At 38.6% G+C, this 23,920-nt stretch overlaps 1 protein-coding gene across 1 annotated transcript; it reads left to right on the top strand.

Annotated features, from left to right (window-relative positions):
- Positions 1-20,113: 20,113 nt before the first annotated feature.
- On the top strand, positions 20,114-20,979 carry LOC112783751 (hexokinase-1-like). Its single transcript, XM_025826802.3, has 4 exons — positions 20,114-20,206; positions 20,349-20,504; positions 20,637-20,735; positions 20,821-20,979. The coding sequence occupies exons 1-4, from the start codon at positions 20,168-20,170 to the stop codon at positions 20,962-20,964; spliced, it is 438 nt and encodes a 145-aa protein (XP_025682587.2). The 5' UTR covers positions 20,114-20,167; the 3' UTR covers positions 20,965-20,979.
- The last annotated feature ends 2,941 nt before the right edge of the window (positions 20,980-23,920 follow it).

The following is a 23,920-nucleotide window of genomic DNA, read 5'->3' as shown; positions in this document are numbered from 1 at the left end:
TTTCTTTTGTTTTGTTTGCTGCTTCTTGGATCAATAGATTTTTGAGAATCTCCACAATACTTCTTTGAACTTCATGTCCCGCCTATGAGCTCCCATGCAAGTTTTCACAAGCATGCAACCTCAATACATAATCATATAACTAGAACCACCACTTCTCCTAATCTTTTGCTTGCCTCAAAATTGTTTAATTCCTCAATCCTTCTTTTTAAAGAACTTTCATGTGATGTATTTCTTGAAAATTGAGTGCAAACAAGTTTTGAAGATGAGAATGTTGTGAATGATCAAACATCTTGCTTATTTAATTATAAAGAAAGAAATTATACTATGCAGGCAGGCAGGGGTATATAGAAAGAAAATTATACTATACAGACAGGCAGGGCAATTAAGGATACAATCTAACTTTCAATTACAGCAATATTTGATGCAAAACAATGACTTAACAATACAACCTGTTGAAGTTTACTTGCTTTCCTTCTTCTCATCATCATCATTGCTGGCCTTTAGGTTCATCTTTTGTTTCTTTGGTTGATGATGCTTAATCCTTCCAACAGCTTGTATGTACCTCTGCAATGATATTGAAAGTTGCTTGTTCCCCAAGCACTTGGAAACAATGGTTAATTTTCATGATTTATTTGCGGGCCTTTTGAACTTACTTTGGTGTGGGAACACCAAACTTAGTACCTTGCCAATGCATCAGATTAACCATGTGTGAAACTCTTTTTCTTTTTTAAAAATGACAAAACTGAAAACTAGGAAACAGCAGAATAGTTAACTAGTTTATCCAACATGCTTGAAGCCAGCATTATGCAGAAAATGAGAATGTGTTTTATGATGGGATTTTGGTGAAACACCAAACTTAGAATCTTTCATTCTCCTTATATTGTTTTGGTGTGCAACACCAAACTTAGCTTCTTGCAATGTAGATAAACTAATTAACCTTTTTATTGAAATAGCTATGAAAGGAAAACTACCTCAGGTTAGGTTGCCTCCCAACAAGCGCTCTTTTATTGTCACTAGCTTGACATCCTTCACTCTGTGCTCATGGAAGTTGAGGCTTCTGTTGCCTTAGGTTTCCTCCTCTTGCTATGGGCTTCCTTCCCTCTGTTTCTCTTTCCATACCCTTCTTATTTTCCTCCATGACTCCCTTCTCTTTCAACACAGCATCCTTTTCATGGCTCTTTGGGTTCAGAGTCCCCTTTTTCTCACCCAATTCAGCAAGGTTTTGCACTAATTGTTCCACCTGCCTTTCAAGTCTTCTGAGTGAAGCCTCCTGGTTCTTGCTTATCATCTCTTGATGTTTCTTTATTTCTTCCCGCTCTATTGCCATCATTTCTTAAATTTTGATGGACCTTTCCATCAGCATTTCTAGAATATAGATCCTTTGAAAGGTTGGAAGTGGTTGTGGCAATTGTGGTGGTTGATGAAGGTCATTTTGAGCGAAAGGTGAGGTAGGACGAGGTTGGAAGTATGTGTGATTGTTGTTGTGGGGGTGTGTTTTAAGTTGGTTTTTGAAGTTGGGATTGTTGCAGTTGAAGTCCCTTGGTCTTTGGTTTTAGTTCTCAACCCCCCTCCCATTAGAATGAGTTCTCCATGGTGGATTGTACACATCATTCTGAGGTCTGTTCTGGAGCATGCTGGAGTGATTGCTTGGAGCTTGTAGTTGCTCATAGCTTTGTTGCTCATGGTTAATGGCCCCAAAGCTTTGTTCAGCTTGATTACACCCATATGAGCTTTGAGTCAGGTTGTATGTATGTACTACAGCATGTCTCAACTCAATGATTTTTCTAGCCATCATATCTAATTGTTGTAGAGTCTGCTGATGCATCTGCTTGTTTTGGCTTATTACTGCACGAGTACCTTCAATTTCTTTCTCTTCTGGATGCACTTCTGCCTCTTGCTTAACAACTCTTTGTGATGGGTTAAATTTGACTAGGAGTCCATTCATCAGTTCTTCCCATCCGATAATGCTTTCTTGTGGAAAAGCTTCAAACCATTGGGCAACATCATTCATGGCTATGGATAGTTGCTTCGAACTATGGGTTACATTATCATCCATGGTGGGGGTATTACTCTCATGATTGCTAGGATTTGTTGAGTTCCCTTCCATGATCTGCACAGTCACAACCAATTCAAGTGAAGATAGAGCATATTCAGGCCAGGATATGATTGAAGGATCAATTGACACAAAGTATCAAACAGTTGGCAAACTTGAGAGAGAAATGAACGAAAACCACTCCTCTCGTTTGTTTTTCAAGCTATGAAAATCATATTCAGCAGGATGAGCCAAGGAAATTTCACTCTATTGCTAGAATGAGGTTTCTATTAGCTCAGGCAAAACTTCAAACAGTTAGTGGGTTAGTCAAAAATTAAAGAAAAAGTGCTTGATCTAAATCACCACCTCACTTAATCATTGTCAATCTAATCAATCCCCGGCAACGGCGCCAAAAACTTGATGAGTATTTTGGTGAAAAATAAATTTCTCCCAAAACACACAAATCTAACCGGCAAGTGCACCGGGTCGCATCAAGTAATAAAAACTCACGGGAGTGAGGTCGATCCCACAGGGATTGAAGGATTGAGCAATTTTAGTTTAGTGGTTGATTTAGTCAAGCGAATCAAGATTTGGTTGATGGTTTTGTGACTTGGAGAATTAAATTGCATTGAAGTAAAGAGAACAAGAAATAAATTACTGAAACTTAAAGAACAAGAAATTAAATGGCGGAAACTTAAAGTGCAAAAAAGGTAAATCGCGGAATCTTAAAGTGCAAGGAATGTAAATTGCTTGAAATGTAAAGGGGATCGGGACGTGGCTTTGCAGAAATTAAACAAGGAAAAGTTAAATTGCATCAAACAGAAGAGTAAAAGGGAATTGGGATTGGATCGGATCTTATAGCAGAAAAGTAAATGAACATGGAAAGAAAGAAACAGAATGTAAATTGGGGATTTGGATCTCAGGACCCAGAGACTAGAAAACTAAGTCTAGATCTCAATGCCTTCCTAGATCCAATAAGAACAATCGCAAAGGAATTGTAAATTGCAAGAGAATAGATGAGAATCCAGTGATGGAAACAGAAATTCAAATTCAGTAAATAAACAGAGAGATCCAAGGTTGAGATTGAAACAGAATTTCTTCAATTCTCCAACCCAAAATCCAAGACAATTGTAATTGAAATTGAAAGCAATAAAACTGAGAGAAAGAGAAGTGAATTCTCCTTCCCCAAGACAAAGAAATTAAAGTTCACTCAATCACAAAAACTCTCTGAAAACTCTTATGAAAATTCCAAAAAGAAAGCTCCCCTAAGAACTTGAATTCTATCCTATTTATACACTTTCTTCAAATGATCTTCAAGCCTTGAGTTGGGCCTTTGCTCTTGGTGGAATTGGGTTGAAAGAGGCCTTGGTTGATTGCTCTTGAAGTTTGAAGAAGAACCAAAGTGAACCAATTGAACCGGTTTTGAGGTTAGCAAAAGTTGGACCAAAAGTTTGAGCCAAAGTTAGGGGTCTAACTTTGGCTCCAACTTTTCATAGCAGCCAGCACATTTTGCTGGTATGAACGTTGGTGCCAACGTTAGGGGTCTAACTTTGACCCTAACGTTGGCAATGCCTTGTGTGCTAGTGGCACCAACGTTAGCCACCAAGTTAGGGGGCTAACGTTGGCGCAAACTTCTGCTCCTTCCCCATTGTAATTCATGTGCCAACGTTAGCCTCCAAGTTAGGGGGCTAACGTTGGCGCAAACGTTGGATGGCCATGGAGGAATTCATGTGCCAACGTTAGCCTCGAAGTTAGGGGGCCAACGTTGGCGCAAACTTTTGGTGCCCAGGGGAGAAATCCATGTGCCAACGTTAGCCTCAAAGTTAGGGGGCTAACGTTGGCGCAAACTTTTGAAGCCCAGGGGAGAATTTTCAAGTTCCAACGTTAGCCTCCAAGTTAGGGGGCTAACGTTGGGGCTAACTTTTCAACCAAAAGTTTGTGCAAAAGTTTGATGCTAACTTTAGGTCCAGCTTCTTGCTTCCTGGTTCAATTTCACTTATTCCATTGTCCTCTCTTCACTCCTAGCCATTCCTTCTTGCTTCAACCTTTCTCCAAGCCTTCTTCACCTATCATTAATCAACCAAACTCATCAAAGCTATGCTCAAAATCATGAGATATTCAATCTTTCATAATATGCAACAAATATAGCATAAAACCTCATGAAATGGCATGAATTCATATATGGTAGGTTCAATCAAGGGAAACATGAAAATCTACTCAACTAGCTTGCTTGTAGCTCAAGAAAGTGCATAATTCTAATGAAAACAAGAGAAAAAGACTAGCTAAAATAGGCTAGGATGACTTGTCATCACCCGCAATTTGTACGTGTCCCATGGCATTCCGGATATGTCTTGGTAGATTCAGAGGCTGGTCTGTAAGGATGCACCATAGTAGAACGGCCATGTCCACAGTGAAGGAAGACTCGTGAGTGCTCGAAAAGACGTAATTGGACATGTTCTGTGCCCATACGTGAGCCTCCAAGGTAAGTGCTGAAGCCAATATACCCTTAGGGCGGGTACGATGGTATCCATAGATCCAACGGTTGCCAGGTAGTGCGATAACTCTGAGAACAGCTTCCCAGTCAAATTGGTACATCTGGTGCTTGAGTGCGGCTTCTTGAAAGGCGTCCATTCCTTCTGGAATAGGGGGAAGACTCAAAGCTTGTTGAATAGCCTCTTCTATAATGGGGACTTATTTTTGATGGACAAAGACAGATTGCAGGGTGGGCAAGTAGAAGTTAGAGTAGAACTCGACTACCCAAGAAAGATTAACCTGCTTCTGTTGTCTCTGTAGGAAATCCCATTGTCTTTGTTCAATTTGCGGCTCAACAAAATTGGCAATATTGGGCGGGAGGATAAGAAGGTGTTCGTTGTTGTAACTCCTTTCAGCTAGAATAGGGAACATCTGCTCATAGTAGCGATTTGGAAATCGCGCAGTGTCCCTTGCTGGAAAGGCTTTCTCTTTTTCATCAACCTTGATGATCCTCTTAACTCTTTTTGTTGAGGGCTTGACTGTAGTTGAAGAAGGCTCTGCCACTAGTGCTCTTTTAGTTCCTCTTCTTGCTGGAAGTTTGGGAGTAGCTTTCTCTTTTCCTTTTTTGGTGGCCATCCTGAAAAGGGAAGAGAGAGTAAATTGAATTCAAAGAGATATATAGCAATGAAGAGAACGAAAAAGGATGGTTATAAATGCACATTAAAAGGTAAATGATGTTAACACACGCTCATGAGTACATGTGAAAGATCATTAATGGAAAATAGTTAGTGCATATGATGACAAGTGAATGCACGGTGTTTATTGGCATGCCGGCAAAGGGCATGAGTAGCATAGGCCAAGCATCACTTTGTAGCAAACCATCACGTTTGTATTGACAATTAAATTCAATTAATATAATGGTAAAGGGAATTTGTGAAATGCAAGCATTGAATAGTAGAATAACATAGAGAAGTGCATAATGCCATATGGGCTTTTTCACGAACACATAGCATGCATGGTAAATAAGGTATAGAAAGGATTAAAGTGAACATGCAAGCAACCCTTTAAAGAAAATAATATATAATTTCCAAACAATTTGCAACAATCCACAAGCATATAATGAAGAATAATGACTCAAATAAAATTCCAACACCATGTAAAAAGGAAAGAAGAAGAAAGAAAATATGAATAATGAAAAGAAAAAGAAAAGAAAAGAAAATAACTTATAAAATAAGAAGAATGATAGAAAAGAAAAGGATGAAGAAGAAAATAAAACCTTGTTAATGGAGGTGAGGGAGAGAGAGTGAAAGGTGAGATAGAAGGAAGAAGGGAGAAGGAAGAAATAAGGAGGGAAAAGAAAAATTAGGATTTGGAGAAGAGAAAGATATCATATATGGCAAAATTAGGAAAACTGTGCGCCGCAAGCGACGCGATCGCATGGGGCACGCGGTTGTGCGACTTGCGCTTAAGGTGATTGACGCGGTTGCGTCGGCCACGCGGTCGCGTGACCCAGTTTGTGCCAGTGGCACGAGGGTTGCCTCGAACTCGCACAACTCTCTGTTCAAAATCATTAAATGCCAAATATTAGGTGACGCGATCGCATGGGGCATGCGATCGCGTGAGTGGGCAGTTTATGGGGTACGACACGGCCGCGTGGGGCACGCGGTCGCGTGAGGGTGATTGCGCATCCAGCGTCAATCCAGCACCACTTTAGCACAACTTTCAGCTGTGCACCCTTTCAACGTCGAAAATCAAGGCACGCGGCCGCGTGGGGCACGCGGTCGCGTGGGAGGCCATTATGCCCATACGACGCGGGCACGTCAGCGACGCGGTCACGTGGGTTGATTTGTGCCATTGGCACGCCTCTAGCCACGCTCCAGCATGACTCTCTGTTCGTTTTTATTTTTTTCTCCTCTCCTTGCCACGCGGACGCGTCGCGGATGCGGTCGCGTCGCATGGCACCTTTCCCTTTTTTTTATATATATGCAGATGCAGATGCACGAAAGTACTGATAAAGAGAAGAGTTATTGAATATGAAAAACTAAAAATAAAGAAAAGAACGATCATACCATGGTGGGTTGTCTCCCACCTAGCACTTTGCTTTAACGTCTGTAAGTTGGACGCTCCACTAGCTCAATCTTCTGCCATGTGGGGATCCTCCAAGAGGAAGATCTCAAGCTCTTTGTTTTTCTGCATCTTCTTGCCATGGTATAGCTTTAGGTGTTGTCCATTAACTTTGATAAGTTCAGAACTTGAAGGATGACTTAGGTGATAAACTCCGTATGGTTCGGCCTTCTCCACTCTGTATGGACCTTCCCATCTGGATCTCAACTTGCCTAGCATGAGCCTCAGACGAGATTTGTAAAGGAGGACTAAATCCCCAGGTTGGAACTCTTTCCTCTTGATGTGCTGATCATGTGCAGCCTTCATCTTTTCCTTGTATAGTCTTGAGTTCTCATAAGCTTCTAGGCGAAGGCTTTCCAGTTCTTGCAGTTGCCACTTCCTTTCAGCTCCGGCGTTCTCCATCCCCATGTTGCACTCCTTGACTGCCCAAAAGGCTTTGTGCTCTACCTCAACAGGGAGATGACAAGCTTTTCCATAAACTAAGCGGAACAGACTCATCCCAATGGGTGTTTTGTATGCTGTTCTATATGCCCAGAGTGCATCTTGTAGCCTGGTGCTCCAGTCTTTTCTATGAGGTTTTACTATCTTCTGCAAGATATGCTTTATCTCTCTGTTCGGCACCTCGGCTTGCCCATTAGTCTGAGGATGGTATGCTGTTGCAACCTTATGAATTATCCCATGCTTCTTCATTAGTCCTGTTAGTCTCCTGTTACAAAAATGGGTGCCTTGATCGCTCACGATTGCTCGTGGGGATCCAAAGCGACAGATAATATGGTTTCTCACAAAGGAAACAACAGTGTTAGCATCGTCAGTGCGGGTAGGAATTGCTTCCACCCATTTGGAAACGTAGTCCACAGCTAATAATATATAAAAATAACCATTAGAATTTGGAAATGGACCCATGAAGTCAATGCCCCAAACATCAAAAATTTCACAGAAAAGCATAATTTATTGAGGCATCTCATCCCTCCTGGATATATTACCAAATTTTTGGCATGGGGGGCAAGAATTACAAAATTCAGCAGCATCTCTAAAAAAAGTAGGCCACCAGAATCCATAGTCCAAGATTTTTCTAGCAGTTCTTTGAGGGCCAAAATGTCCTCCACTCTCAGATGAGTGACAGGCCTCTAAGATGGACTGGAATTCTGATTAAGGAACACACCGTCTAATTACCTGATCAGCGCCACATCTCCATAAATATGGGTCATCCCATAAATAATATTTAGACTCGCTTTTCAGCTTGTCTCTTTGATTCTTAGAAAAGTTAGGAGGAAATGTGCGGCTAACTAGATAATTAGCTACAGGTGCATACCAGGGAGATACCTCAGATACTACTTGCAGGTTATCAAATGGAAAATTATCATCTATAGGAGCAGAATCATCCTTAATGTGCTCAAGGCGACTCAAGTGGTCTTCCACTAAATTCTAGTTACCACTCCTATCCTTTATTTCTAAATCAAATTCTTTTAATAGCAATATCCAACGTATAAGCCTTGGTTTGGACTCCTTTTTAGATAATAGATACTTTAAAGCTGCATGGTCCGAATACACTACTACTCTAGTACCAAGTAAATAAGCTCGGAATTTATCTAGAGCAAAAACAATAGCAAGAAGCTCTTTCTCAGTAGTAGTATAATTGGACTAGGCAGCGTCTAAAGTTTTAGACGCATAAGCAATAACAAAAGGATCCTTACCTTCGTGCTGAGCCAGCGCTGCTCCTACTACATGGTTGGAAGCATCGCACATGATTTCAAACGGCTGGCTCCAGTCTGGTCCTCTCACAATTGGAGCTTGAGTCAGGGCGGCCTTCAGCTTATCAAATGCTTGCTTGCAATCTTCACTGAACTCGAACTCAATATCCTTCTGTAGTAATCTGGATAAGGGAAGTGCTACCTTACTAAAGTCCTTAATAAATCTCCTGTAAAAACCTGCATGGTCAAGGAACGAACGGACTTCCCTCACAGAAGAGGGGTAAGGTAAACTAGAAATAACACTCACCTTTGATGGGTCTACAGAAATGCAATTATTAGATACCACATATCCTAATACAATCCCTTGTTTTACCATAAAATGACATTTTTCAAAATTCAATACAAGGTTTGTATTAACACATCTATCTAATACTCTAGATAATCCATCTAAACAAAGGCTAAAAGAATCATCATAAACGCTAAAATCATCCATAAAAACCTCCATACAGTCCTTAATAAGATTAGAGAAAAGACTCATCATACACCTTTGGAAAGTAGCTGGTGCATTGCACAAGCCAAAGGGCATTCTCTTGTAAGCATAAGTCCCAAAAGGACATGTAAAAGTGGTCTTTTCCTGATCCTCAGGAGCTATATGAATCTGAAAATAACATGTGTAACCATCTAAAAAGCAATAATGTGATTTACCTGACAGACGATCCAGCATTTGATCAATAAATGGAAGTGGGTAGTGATCCTTACTGGTAGCTTGGTTGAGACGCCTATAATCAATGCAGACTCTCCAAGCATTCTGAACTCTAGTTGCTATGAGCTCTCCATGCTCATTCTTCACTGTAGTGACTCCAGACTTCTTGGGCTCACTGTCTGAAATGGGATAGATGATACCTGCCTCTAATTGTCTGGTCACTTCCTTTTTGACAACTTCCAAGATGGTGGGATTCAATCTTCTTTGGGGTTGATGGACAGGTCTTGCTCCCTCTTCTAAAAATATTCTGTGCTCACATACTTGAGGGTTGATGCCTACTATGTCTGCCAAACTCCACCCAATTGCCTTCTTGTACCTCCTCAGTACATCAAGTAACTGCTCTTCCCGTTGAGAAGTAAGTTCCCTTGCAATGATAACTGAAAACTTCTGCTCATCTTCGAGATAAGCATATTTGAGATGTGGGGGAAGAGGTTTCAGTTCCAACTTCTGATCATGGGTAGGCTCTGGATTGTCTGGAGCTTGTGAAAATGCTGAGGTGCCCTCATTGTCAGTCGAGAGGGTCCCCACACTTGGACCTTGTCCAATGTGCCTCTCTTCTAACTCTTCCTTGTGAACTTCAGCTACAGTTTCATCTATGACATCACACTGGAAGATGGAATGATCTTCTGGAGGGTTGTTTATGACTCCATTCAGATTGAAGATTACTATGCGGCCATCTATTTCAAAAGAGTATGTTCCTGAAAAAGCATCCAATTTGAATTTTGAAGTCTTCAGGAATGGTCTTCCAAGTAGGATTGATGATGGCTTATCTGAGTCATTATGGGGCATCTCCAAGATATGAAAATCAGTGGGGAATGTAAGCCCTTTAATGTTCACCAAAACATCTTCAGCAACTCCAGCCACTGTAATAATGCTTTTATCTGCTAACACAAAACGAGCTGCCGACCTTGTTAAGGGAGGGAGCCTCAAAGTATCATATATAGAAAAGGAATTATACTAACACACGCTCCTAAATCACACATGCAATCATAAATTACTACTCCACCAATAGTACAACTAACTATACAAGGACCTGGGTCACTACACTTTTCAGGTAATCCTCCCATTAAAGCAGATATGGAACTACCTAAAGGAATAGTTTCTAATTCATGAATTTTGTCCTTATGTATACATAAATCTTTTAAAAACTTTGCATATTTAGGTACTTGTTGAATAACATAAAAAAGAAGAACGGTTACCTCAACCTTTTTGAATATTTCTACCATTTTGGGATCGGGTTCCAACTGCTTCCTGGGCTTCCTTGCAAGTTGTGGAAATGGAATGGGAGTGGTGTTTTCTGCAGTGTATGCGCCTCTTGGTGCTTCCTCCTGTGGTTGGGCTTCTTCTTTTTCAGTTATGTCTTGTATGTCCTCTTCCTCTTCAACATCTTCTATTTTTACGACCTCTTCAGCTGAGGCGTGCTCTGGTGGGCTTGGCTCTTCCTGATTCCTCTCCTGCAGTGTGGTTTCGGACCTTAGGGTGATGGCATTAATGCCGCCCTTCGGATTAGGTAATGGTTGAGAGGGAATTCCAGTGGAACTTGAAGGTTGGTTATTGGAATTTTGCATTGATCCAATATGTGAGACAAGAGCTTGCAAAGTAGCGGTCAGACCATTCAGACTGGCATTAATGTTATTTTCCATGGTCTGTTGAGTTCGCTCAAAAAATTTTAGTAGCTCTTCATTAGGAGATGAAGAAGGATGAGTGAATTGAGAGGTCTGCTGTTGGGTATTCTGTGGTCCTTGGGACTACCTCGGGTGAGGTGCTCTGTAAGGTTGGTTCTGCTGCCTGTTGTTGTTATTATTCCACCTCTGATTTTCCTGATTATCTCTGCCTCCTCTGTTATTATTGTCCCTCCAATTCTGGTTAGAATTGTCCTGCCATCCATGGTTATTATTTCCACCTTGATTGTACCCTTGGTTGGGGCGATCATAGAAGTTATGAGTGGATGCCACCATGTTGTATTCCTGTTGGAGTTGCGGGTATTCATCAGTATAATGGCTATAATCAGCACAAATTCCGTAAACTCTCTGTGGGACTAACTGTTGGCTTTGCTGTGCTGGAGAAGGTTGAGCTTGCTGAACTTGTTGTTGATTCAATTGCATCTGCTTCAGCAAGTTGGTCATTTCACAGATACTCTGAGCTAGAGCAGTAGTCTCTCTGCTAGAGGATACTTCTGCAACGGCTTTTGAACGGCCTTGTTTCTGCCTGTGGTTCCTAGTAGATTCAGCTAAGTTGCTGATCAATTGCCATGCCTCATCAGTGGTTTTGTACTTCTTCATAAACCCATTGCTAGCACTTTCCAATGTGGTATTATCTTGGGGCCTCATGCCCTGTGTGATATAGCTAAGTAACACTATCTTGTCGATCATGTGGTGGGGGCATGCTTCCAGAAGACTATTGAAGCACTCCCAGTATTCAAAGAGAGTCTCGTTGTCATCTTGAACAATCGTGGAAATGTCTTTCCTCAGTTTATCAATAACTTCAGATGGAAAGAATTTCTCCAAAAACTCTTTTCTAAGCGTATCCGAGCTGGATACATTTGCTAAGGGTTGAGTGTAGTACCACTCTCTTGCTTTTCCCTCAAGAGAAAACGGGAAAGCTTTTAGCAGAATTGAAGTTTCATCTGTACCATCTCGCCTGACAGTAGAACTGGCTGCCTGGAAATCTCTCAGGTGCTTGATAGGCTCTTGAGCTGGTAAGCCATGAAACTTGGGCATCAAATTGAGTAGTGCGGTCTTTATTTCAAAATCTGTAGCCACCGCTGGGTGATGCGCTTGAAACGGTTGCATTGTGAAATCAGGGGCTCCTTCTTCCTGGATGGTAACTCTTTTGGCTGCCGCCATGTTACCTGTACGTAAATCAACCGAATTAGTAGAATGGGGGCTGGTTTCTTCCTCAGATGGCATTTCAAATCCGCCCTCAGAGAGGACTAACCGACGCCGAGCTCGCCTTATTCGTGAGATGGTTCTTTCAATCTCAGGATCGAATACTGGCAAACGTGGATCAGGAAGTGAACGCATCATCTAGCGAAAGAAACATGCAGCTCATAGTAGCAAAATAAAATAAAATACAAATAAATAAATTCTAATTAATAACTTTAGCACTCTATTGCAACTCCCGACAACGGCGCCAAAGATTGATGCGGGTAGAAATTGGTGAATTAAAAATTATTAGAATATATACGTTGCAAGTATAGTTCTTAACTCGCTAGAAATCCACCGCTCAATTTAGAAAGGTGTCACAGAAAATTGAAATTTAAAATACTGGGAGTATGAATTCCAGGTCGTCTCCCAACGAGTTGCAGAAAAGTGTGCTATTTTATTAATCAGAGGTTTTCAAAAAGGGTTGAATTGAGCAAACAGGAAATTAAATTGGTGAATTTGAATAGTGTAAATAAAAGCCTTGACTAGGAATTTATTAGTTGGAATCCCTATTATTGTTGGAATGCTCTCAAGATTAATTGACAATTGAAGGTTGTCCTGTTTAGTTATCCTTCGCTAGGTGAAGGAAAGTCAAACAAGTTGGAATGCTACGTCCGCTCTCAATTCACTCATCCTTCTTCATCTCCTAATGAAGAGCTACTAAAATTTTTGAGCGAAGTCAACAGACCATGGAAAATAACATTAATGCCAGTCTGAATGGTCTGACCGCTACTTTGCAAGCTCTTGTCTCACAGATTGGATCAATGCAAAATTCCAATAACCAACCTTCAAGTTCCACTGGAATTCCCTCTCAACCATTACTCAATCCGAAGGGGGGCATTAATGCCATCACCCTAAGGTCCGGAAACACACTGCAGGAGAGGAATCAGGAGGAACCAAGCTTACCAGACCACACCTCAGCTGAAGAGGTAGTAGAAATAGAAGATGTTGAAGAGGAAGAAGACATACAGGACATAACTGAAAAAGAAGAAGCCCAACCACAGAAGGAAGCACCAAGAGGCACAGACACTGCAGAAAACACCACTCCTATTCCATTTCCACAACTTGCAAGGAAGCCCAGGAAGCAGCTGGAACCCGATCCCAAAATGGTAGAAATATTCAAAAAGGTTGAGGTAACCGTTCCTCTTTTTGATGTTATTCAAAAAGTACCTAAATATGCAAAGTTTCTAAAAGATTTATGTATACATAAGGACAAAATTCATGAATTAGAAACTATTCCTTTAGGTAGTTCCATATCTGCTTTAATGGGAGGATTACCTGAGAAGTGTAGTGACCCAGGTCCTTGTATAGTTAGTTGTACTATTGGTGGAGTAGTAATTTATGATTGCATGTGTGATTTAGGAGCATCTGTTAGTATAATTCCTTTGTCTATATGTGATATTTTGAGGCTCCCTCCTTTAAAAAGGTCGGCAGCTCGTTTTGTGTTAGCAGATAAAAGCATCATTACAGTGGCTAGAGTTGCTGAAGATGTTTTGGTGAACATTAAAGGGCTTACATTCCCTACTGATTTTTATATCTTATAGATGCCCCATAATGACTCAGATAAGCCATCATCAATCCTACTTGGAAGACCATTCCTGAAAACATCAAAATTCAAATTGGATGCTTTTTCAGGAACATACTCTTTTGAAATAGATGGCCGCATAGTAATCTTCAATCTGAATGGAATCATAAACAATCCTCTAGAAGATTATTCCATCTTCCAGTGTGATGTCATAGATGAAACTGTAGCTGAAGTTCATAAGGAAGAGTTAGAAGAGAGGCACATTGGACAAGGTCCAAGTGTGGGGACCCTCTCGACTGACAATGAGGGCACCTCAGCATTTTCACAAGCTCCAGACAATCCAGAGCCTACCCATGATCAGAAGTTGGAACTGAAACCTCTTCCTCCACATCTCAAATATGCTTATCTTGAAGAAGAGCAGAAGTCCCCTGTTATCATTGCAAGGGAACTCACTTCCCAACAAGAAGAGCAGTTACTTGATGTACTGAGGATGCATAACAAAGCAATTGGGTGGAGTTTGGCAGACATAGTAGGCATCAACCCTCAAGTATGTGAGCACAGAATATTTTTAGAAGAGGGAGCAAGACCTGTCCGTCAACCCCAAAGAAGATTGAATCCCACCATCTTGGAAGTTGTCAAAAAGGAAGTGACCAAACTATTGGAAGCAGGTATCATCTATCCTATTTCAGACAGTGAATGGGTTAGCCCAGTACAAGTGGTGACCAAGAAGTCTGGAATCACTACAGTGAAGATTGAGTATGGAGAGCTCATAGCAACTAGAGTTCAGAATGCTTGGAGAGTCTGCATTGATTACAGGCGTCTCAACCAAGCTATCCGTAAGGATCACTACCCACTTATATTTATTGATCAAATGCTGGATCACCTGTCAGGTAAATCACATTATTGCTTTTTAGATGGTTACACAGGTTATTTCCAGATTTATATAGCTCCTGAGGATCAGGAAAAAACCACTTTTACATGTCCTTTTGGGACTTATGCTTACAAGAGAATGCCCTTTGGCATATGCAATGCACAAGCTACTTTCCAAAGGTGTATGATAAGTCTTTTCTCTGATCTTATTGAGGACTGTATGGAGGTTTTTATGGATGATTTTAGCATTTATGGTGATTCTTTTAGCCTTTTCTTAGATGGATTATCTAGAGTATTAGATAGATGTGTTAATACAAACCTTGTATTGAATTTTGAAAAATGTCATTTTATGGTAAAACAAGGGATTGTATTAGGAAATGTGGTATCTAATAATGGCATTTCTGTAGACCCAACAAAGGTGAGTGTTATTTCTAGTTTACCTTACCCCTCTTCTGTGAGGGAAGTCCGTTCGTTCCTTGGCCATGCAGGTTTTTACAGGAGATTTATTAAGGACTTTAGTAAGGTACACTACAAGAAAAATACCCATTCAACCACACTTTTTTTAAGCTACATTTGAAAAGCGTAGCCTATTCTATGAATAGGCTACGCTTTTCTCCGTGTTGCCTTTTTATATGAGAAAAGGATACACAATTGTGGCATCATTTAAAAAGTGTAGCCTTAGGTATTTTAGAAATCACTTATAAAGCGTAGCCGTAGGTTAATATCTATAGGTTCATTTTTTGTATCAAAGGAGACGCTTTTAAAGAGTAGCCTATTTATTAAGTTTTGGGTGCGTTTTAAAAGTGATGCCTAATGTGTCTAGAACAAAAATTTTAACACTTAGTGAATTTTTTCCCTCTTTTCCCTTAAAGCAAAGTCACATACACACTTGGTGAAAATTTTCATTTTTGTCATTCCCTCCAAAGAACAACGCACCTTCATTCATCCTCGCAACCCTGCCTTGCCTGCACCTACTTCGTACACCCTCGCAACCCTGCCTCCAAAGCTCACCGTCGATCGTCGCCCCCCACTCACTCTCTTCACTCTCGCCGTTGACCCTCTCCCTCCAAATCTCACTGATCACCTCCAAAGCGCGACCTTCATCCCCTTTCGTAAACCCTCGCAACCCTGCCTCCAAAGCTCACCGTCGATCGTCGCTCCCCACTCACTCTCTTCACTCTCGCCATTGACCCTCTCACTGTCGCTCTCGCCATTGACCCTCTCACTCTCATCATTGACCCTCTCATACAAGAAGAAACCCTCTCAATCTCGCCAGTGACCGTCGTCGCCCCCCACTCACCAGTCACCTGCACTCACTACTCTCCACATTGCTGCACCACTGACTGTCGCTCCTCTTCGCCATCTTGCACTGATCGTCGCTGCGCCGCCCTCAGCATCGTCGCTGCTGCTGCTCTCACCATCGTCATCTCCGTGCTTCTCATCATCGTCTTCTCTGTGCTCACATCATTGAATAGGTATGTAGTGATTTCTATTTGGTTCTGAAATTTCAGAGGCTTAGGGTTCCGATTTTAGGGGTTTTAATTTAGGGATTTCAAGCTGTGAAATATGGGTTTGTGAACTGTAATTTGATAACATGCATGCTGTTGTTGATGAAGATGTGTGGTGTTTTAGAGTTTGTGAACTGTGATTTAATATACAGCTTGTCTATTTTCTCTGTATTTTTGTTTGTGAGACTGAATCCAAATGCAGTTAATAATTTTCTCAATGAATAAGTTGGCTTCCGTTTCTCTGTTTTTAGCTTCCATTTCTTCTAGAAAATAGACCTATCTTTATATGTCTGTGCTTTCTCTCAACATTGCCTTATTGTTGATGAATATAAGGGCATGACAATCTATGAATAATACCTTCTAATGTTAAAAATGTAGTAAAAACTTGAGAAGTAAATTCCCCACCATGATCAGATTGTGGAGCTAAAATGGAGTGTCCTGATTACTTCTCCATCCTCAATTTGTATTGTTTAAAGACTTTAAAAGCTTCTGATTATTGACCAAAAGAAAGATACTACTAGTATATTTGCTAAATGCATCAACAAAACTAATATAAAAATAAAAACCATTTCTTGAATTTACTGGTGATGGTCCCCATATGTCTGCATACATTAATTTACTGGTGAAGTTAGGAATAATAGTTTGTTTGTAACCTCCAATTCTATATTATATAGTAAGTTAGGTGTTAGTTTCTGTTTTAAGCTTCCTGTTTTGAGTCCATTTTGGATATCTTTCTGTATAGGCTAGTTCCCTCACATATACAAGGTTCTCCCTTTAGAGTTTTTTACATCTAAATTTTTGCTCTGAAGTTGTGTTGATTTACCTGCTTTGATCTTACACATGCATTGTAGTTTCTCCCACAGGCCTCGCTTTTCCACTGTGTTGATCAGTCTTTCTTAAGTGGTTACTGATTGATTCAATGCGGATTCATATAATGTAAATTCTCTAAATGATGTTGAATGTAGCTAATCTATAATTAGATTTTGTAGTTATATGTCTTTGCATATTTGTGTAATTGAATTATTTCAGGTGGAGCTATGTGTCTCGAAGTTTTATTTGCTGCTAATATTTTTCCTCTGCACTAGTTACTTTGCTTGACTTGTTTTTTCTCTAGTTAAAGCAGCCAACATAGGCATTAATATAAGAAATGAGAACCTCGTTGTAACAAGCTCAGGCCACTAGGCATAGAAAGTTAGAAACTTAAGTCCAAATGCACAGCAACCAAGTTAATATATGAAATCCAATCGTATTACATAGAGAAAAAAGGACTGATAAATGAGTTTAGGCTTTGGGGTGTTCCTGGTAGATAAACTTAGCTCCTTTTGGAGTTTAAATAATAAACTAAGATTTTAGTCCCAAACAATAAACTGTTGTATGTAATATTACCAAGTAAATGTAGTTTGCTCTTTTTTTAAAGAATTTATAATTTTTTTAATTACAATATTGAATATAGGGCATTCAAGAGTCTGGAACCAAAAGATTTTGTCGAATTGACTCATTATTTTTAGGTTGGGTGAAGTTATGTTTTATAATAGTAAAATGTTATATTTTTATATTATATAACATTATTTTTATTTTAAAATAATATATTTTGATATAAACGTTATATAATATTTATTAGTTTAGGGTCGCAATGAATTTTTAAAATTGGCCTGATAAAGTATTAGAATTATCCGAACTAACTAAATCCTGTTCAGTACGGGCCATGGAAACCCCTAATTAAACAGGTCACCTATAGGCTAATTCAGTTTCATATCATCTCTCTCACAAAGTCTTGAAAACTCTTTCTTTCTACACGTATTTTGTTATGTTTTTTTATATTGCAGCTCCTTCAACAATGCCTAGTGTCAATAGAGGGCATTGAGATTTCTGACATGTAGCAACTGAAATTTCATGTTAACAACAATTGTATTTTCTGGTGTCTAAGTTTTTATTCATATATGGCCTTCTTGTTATTTAAATGTTGTCTTTACCCCATTATTTGCAGAAGTTTGTCCTTCTTTGCACTTGACAGCAACTCTAAATCAAAGTTTGATGGCACCAAAAGTTATTTAGGGTAACCCTTTGAAAGTACTACAAAGGGAAGCTTGTTTTCTAAGTTAATATTTTTAGACATTTATCATCTTCTTTGTCTTTTATGCTGCAATTCATATGCTAATTCTTAGAATTCATAGTAAAAGGAGGCTAGTTGAAAGAGAAGCTTACAAACCACTACTCAAACTCTTACAGTCAAATTCATAATGTTTTAGACCTACAAACAGACAAAAAAAATATGGATAAGAATTAGTTGGTTATCTTTATTTATATTATATAGCGGTAGACATTTTTTATTTTTAGTAAATTTAAAATTTAAGTTTTTATTTATTTTTGTATAAATAAATTAAGAAAAACATGTTTCTGTTGTGTTTTTAGTGTAAGCAGTAAATCACATATCAGTTAAACTGGGACTAAATGATGTATATATATTTGACAAATTAATGAACCCATCGCCTAAACTTACTCTGATATTTCTTATTTAATGAAATAATCTGAATTCTTCCAAATTCTGGGTTTCGCTTAAAGTGATTTTACATTGCACGCTTTTCTCTTGAAGAGAGGAAGCTATATAGCTATTATATTTATTTATTTAGTTTCTTGAACATCTTCCTGTCAAAGTTCTTGAAGATATTAAAATGCAACACTTAGGGATGAGAAATTTTTTACTGTAAAACAAAACTTCATACTTGTAAAATAAGGCACATCACAATTAAGAGAAAATATTATCTAAAAAAAAGCATGAAGAATCAAACTATGGTTGAGTTTAAATTTATGTGTGGTTCATTTGATGTTTAAATTAGCTTCAACTTCATTTTCTGCTTTTCCAACCCATCACTGTCGCTATGTGTTTTCATTTTGATATGCAATTAATGTATAGGATCCCAATTTTGATATAACAACTGAAATGAACACATGATACTCCTCTGTGAGTCCATCTAAAATCGCTTGGATATGATCATCCATCCTCAGGGTAAGAACAATCTAAAGCTAACAAAAAATCAACTAGACCTCTGATCTTGGCCAAATATTCATCTGCAGTTTCATTCTTTTTTATTGATCTTATTTGAGACTTCAAACTCTGAATTTTTGTCTTGAAAGAAGTAGTGAACTTTTCATGTAATTTATCACACATTTCATAAAATATAACACAATTGATTACCTTGTTCTTGAAAGTTGGAGTTATCGATGCAAGAGTCCATGTCATCAAAGCAAGATCCTTCAATTATCACTCTTTATACTTGTCTGATTTTGTAGTTGATGGGCGAGTTATTTCATCATTCATAAGTCAACTGCTTTCTTTTAACATTTCCCTATACTTTGCCAATACTTTGCCAACTTAGTTTATTGAAATTCGATTGTTTTTAGGTTTTTTTATACTACAATATCTAGGAATATCAATATGTATCATTTCTCTTTTTGTTCATGGTTGGTTTTTTCAGTAGCTTATTCATTGATACTGAATCCAAATGCATGTTGAGGATTAATAATTTTCTTCGTCCGAAATTGTGTTTCCTTTTCAGGAGCAAAATTTGGTGGTTGTTGTTGAATGGCGAAACTTGAAGCGAAGCTCGGAATGATAGTTGACTCCGTTGGTAACTTCTTCTCTGGCAAAGACCAACTTCCCTTGTGTGACCCTGGTAACTTCTTTTAAACCCCAGTGCTATCTTTCTCCTGTCTAATTTGACATAAGACAGAAATTAATAGGTCCTTTGTTGGATCCATTATGCATTGCTGCAGTTACACTGATATATAAAGTCTGATTCTTTAAATTGCAGCTCTAAATGCAAGTGGTCTTGACAAATTTCTTAAATCAATAGGAAGAAATCCCTCATATGTTGATTTGGAGGTGAGTTAATATTCAGGACATGTCTTGTAGCTTATTTCTCCTCATTAAACTAAATTTTGTTGCTTTATTCTAATTATTTGAATGTGTTCTTATTTGACAGTTGACTGAACAAAAATTGACAAGAAGGGAAGGTATAAGCTTTTCTTGTTTGAGGTTACTTGCTAAGATTAAAGCCTTGCTATCTTTCACTTAAAAATTTCTGAAGGTTTTGATAAATTTTACCACCAATAGAAGCAGGAGGCTAATCTGATTCAATCTGCTCTTATTGTCAATTATCTCTGTTTCCATCTCAATGTGTTCCTGTCCTAAATAACTTTCCCTTTATGTTCTGATTTGTAGGTTGGGGAAGATGTCGTGGAAGAACTAACCAAGTCGATGCAAAAAATTGGCTTGGATATGCGAGTTTCAGCTCTAGTCAGTACCACTAACCTCTCTTCAGGATTGATTAATAATTTTTAATATATGGACTTGAGAATGATAGTTTCAAGTTTGTGTTTGATAGAAAGTTTGGACTAATAAGGCTGTACACCAGACTAACTCGGTGATTTTGCATTAGGTTAATGATACCATTGGAACACTAGCTGGAGGCAGATTCTACAATCAGGATGTCATTGCTGCTGTGATCCTTGGTACAGGGACAAATGCAGCATATGTGGAACGTGCAAATGCTATTCCAAAATGGCATGGCCCTCTCCCGAAATCAGGAGGCATGGTAAGTAGGTTATACTATTTATGACTGTCATTGTCTTGCATGTTAGAAATATCTTTACTTTGCTGTCATACTAGAGCTAGCGTCACCATTTGCTGGTATAAAGCATGCTCTGATTACATGCAAATACTGCAGGTTATAAACATGGAGTGGGGTAATTTCCGATCCTCACATCTTCCTCTAACAGAATATGATGTAGCTCTAGATGCTGAGAGCTTAAACCCTGGAGAGCAGGTCAAGATCATCACGTTATAGTCATTGGTTTAAAGCTTTAACCAGCATGTGTAATTCTGTAATATTCTTTCACTATTGTTCTTAGATATTTGATAAGTTGATTTCTGGTATGTATTTGGGGGACATTGTAAGGAGAGCTTTATTGAAGATGGTTGAAGAAGCTGACTTTTTTGGAGATACAGTTCCCCCCAAGTTGAGAGTTCCTTTCATACTCAGGTATGCATGCTAGTTAATTATACTCAAGTATTACAAGAAGTTGTGCTGCCTCCCTTGCAGTGAGATTTGCAAATCATGGGCACTCTACTATGGTGGTTTCAACTGACCCTGCTCACTCCTTAAGCGACTCTTTTGCTCAGGTACCTAACGAGACCAAGAAAAATCTCTTGATTGTTTAGTTTACTAGTTCTTCAATATGGATAAAACTTCAGAAGTGTAATGCTACAATCTCGTTAGGATTTGACAGGTGGTAGGCTTGTTCCGGTTTAAGGAGTGGAGTCACCATTATATGCTCTCAAGGTACTCATTTTGATTGAAACAGAATTGAATATTAAACTAATAGTTCTCATGTGTTTCTATTTGTGAAACCGTTTCTCGCATTCTATTGAATCTTTTTTTGGGGCAGATAAACCCTGATAAATCTATGGAAGAGTTCCGAGCAGCTAGTCAAAAACTTGGTGATGGCGTGGGCGTAAAGTCTTTAATGCAAAGCACGGGACTTGAAATGATTGCTGACCAGGTAGTTTCTGCTTTTAATTATGAGTATTTCTTAATCTAGTGTTAAGTTTTAAGCATTTTTAGGGGCTAATAATTTCTTCTATTTATGTCCATATAGAACAATTCAATGTATCAAATCTCCAAAGTCAATGACTCATTTATAATTGAATTTGGTATAATAAAGCTGATTCACTTCTTCTAACATTATATGATGTCTTAATTTTTTGATAATTTTTTACCTCTCCTATATCTAATTTAAGTGTGAAAGTCTGGTTAATTAGTGCATGAAAAATGCTATAGGGACATATTAGGATTGTGTTAAAGGAAATGGAAGAAAGAAACACCTGTAGATTTTCATGGTTTTAATGAAACAAGATAATACATAATTCCTTGAATTCACCTCTTCTGCCGTGACCATGTTATTTTTTTTAGTATATGCTTTCTTGGTTTACTATGTCTACGTGTTCCATTTAATTTTTATAATTATGAATGTCATTATGAATATTTTTTAATTACTTTTCTATATAATTATGCAGGGTAACAATGAAGATTAAGTAATAATGAAGATTAAGCTGGCTATTATTGTGGTTTATTGGCTAAGATAGAGTGCTATTTAGAATCTTTACATGTATGGTTGACTAATGATTTTTATTAGAAGATACTTTTATTGGCTAAGTGATATTATGGTTTTGATATGGCTATGCTTATTTTAGTTTGAGATGTATGAATTTTTACAGTTAACTTCATTCTAGTACTTTTGGATCAATGTTATAAATATATTTTGGTTAGAGATAATTTTTATTATATAAAGAAATTATTTAGTATAATTATGTATTTATTTTTATTTTGTAATATTCAACTCATTTATACATGTAATCATATTAACTATTATGTTGTATTAATAATTATTAGATATATATATATATATAGGGGAAAAAAAAAGACCTAAGGCTACACTTATATATAGTAGCTATAGTATACAAAAAAAAAAAAGAGACCTAAGGCTACACTTATATACAGTAGCTATAGTATATATTAAAAAAAAAAAAAGAAGGACCTAAGGCTACGCTTATAAAAAGTAGCTGTGGTATACAATGTGGCTACGCTTTACAAGTGATGCAGTAGCGTTGAAAAGCGTAGCCTATTCTAGAAGAATGAAAGCTGAAAAGCGTAGCCTTTGGTCCTGGACAGCATCACTTGAAAAGCGTAGCCTATTCCCAAACGCCAAAAGCGTAGCCCTTGGTGCAGAAAAGCGTAGCCTTTGAGAATAGCAACGGCCGAATAGGAATCACTCCAAAAAGCGTAGCCGTAGCCCAAAAAGCGTAGCCGTAGCTAAGGCATCATTTTTTTTCATTTTGGCTACACTTTTCAAGTGTACCTGAATGGTGTTTTTCTTGTAGTGTAGCACTTCCTTATCCAATACTACAGAAGGATATTGAGTTCGAGTTCAGTGAAGATTGTAAGCAAGCGTTTGATAAGCTGAAGGCCGCCCTGACTCAAGCTCCAATTGCGAGAGGACCAGACTGGAGCCAGCCATTTGAAATCATGTGCGATGCTTCCAACCATGCAGTAGGAGCAGTGTGGCTCAGCGCGAAGGTAAGGATCCTTTTGTTATTGCTTATGCGTCTAAGAGTTTAGACGCTGCCCAGTCCAATTATACTACTACTGAGAAAGAGCTTCTTGCTATTGTTTTTGCTCTGGATAAATTCCGAGCTTATTTACTTGGTACTAGAGTAGTAGTGTATTCGGACCATGCAGCTTTAAAGTATCTATTATCTAAAATGGAGTCCAAACCAAGACTCATACGTTGGATATTGCTATTACAAGAATTTGATTTAGAAATAAAGGATAGGAGTGGTAACCAGAATTTAGTGGCAGACCACTTAATCGCCTTGAGCACATTAAGGATGATTCTGCTCCTATAGATGATAATTTTCCATTTGATAACCTGAAGTAGTATCTGAGGTATCTCCCTGGTATGCACCTGTAGCTAATTATCTAGTTAGCCGCACATTTCCTCCTAACTTTTCTAAGCATCAAAGAGACAAGTTGAAAAGCGAGTCTAAATATTATATATGGGATGACCCATATTTATGGAGATGTGGCGCTGATCAGGTAATTAGACGGTGTGTCCTCAATCAGAATTCCAGTCCATCTTAGAGGCCTGTCACTCATCTGAGAGTGGAGGACATTTTGGCCCCAAAGAACTGCTAGAAAAATCTTGGACTGTGGATTCTGGTGGCCTACTCTTTTTAGAGACGCTGCTGAATTTTGTAAATCTTGCCCCCATCCAAAAATTTGGTAATATATCAAGAGGGATGAGATGCCTCAACAAATATACTTTTCTGTGAAATCTTTGATGTTTGGGGCATTGACTTCATGGGTCCATTTCCAAATTCTAATGGTTATTTTTATATATTGTTAGCTGTGGTTATGTTTCCAAATGGGTGGAAGTTGATGATGCTAACACT

Source organism: Arachis hypogaea, chromosome 20, assembly GCF_003086295.3.
Source record: "Arachis hypogaea cultivar Tifrunner chromosome 20, arahy.Tifrunner.gnm2.J5K5, whole genome shotgun sequence".
In the NCBI taxonomy this organism is placed as follows: domain Eukaryota; kingdom Viridiplantae; phylum Streptophyta; class Magnoliopsida; order Fabales; family Fabaceae; genus Arachis; species Arachis hypogaea.
Note: the sequence above shows the minus strand (reverse complement) of the source record. Positions and strands in the feature narration are given on the sequence as shown.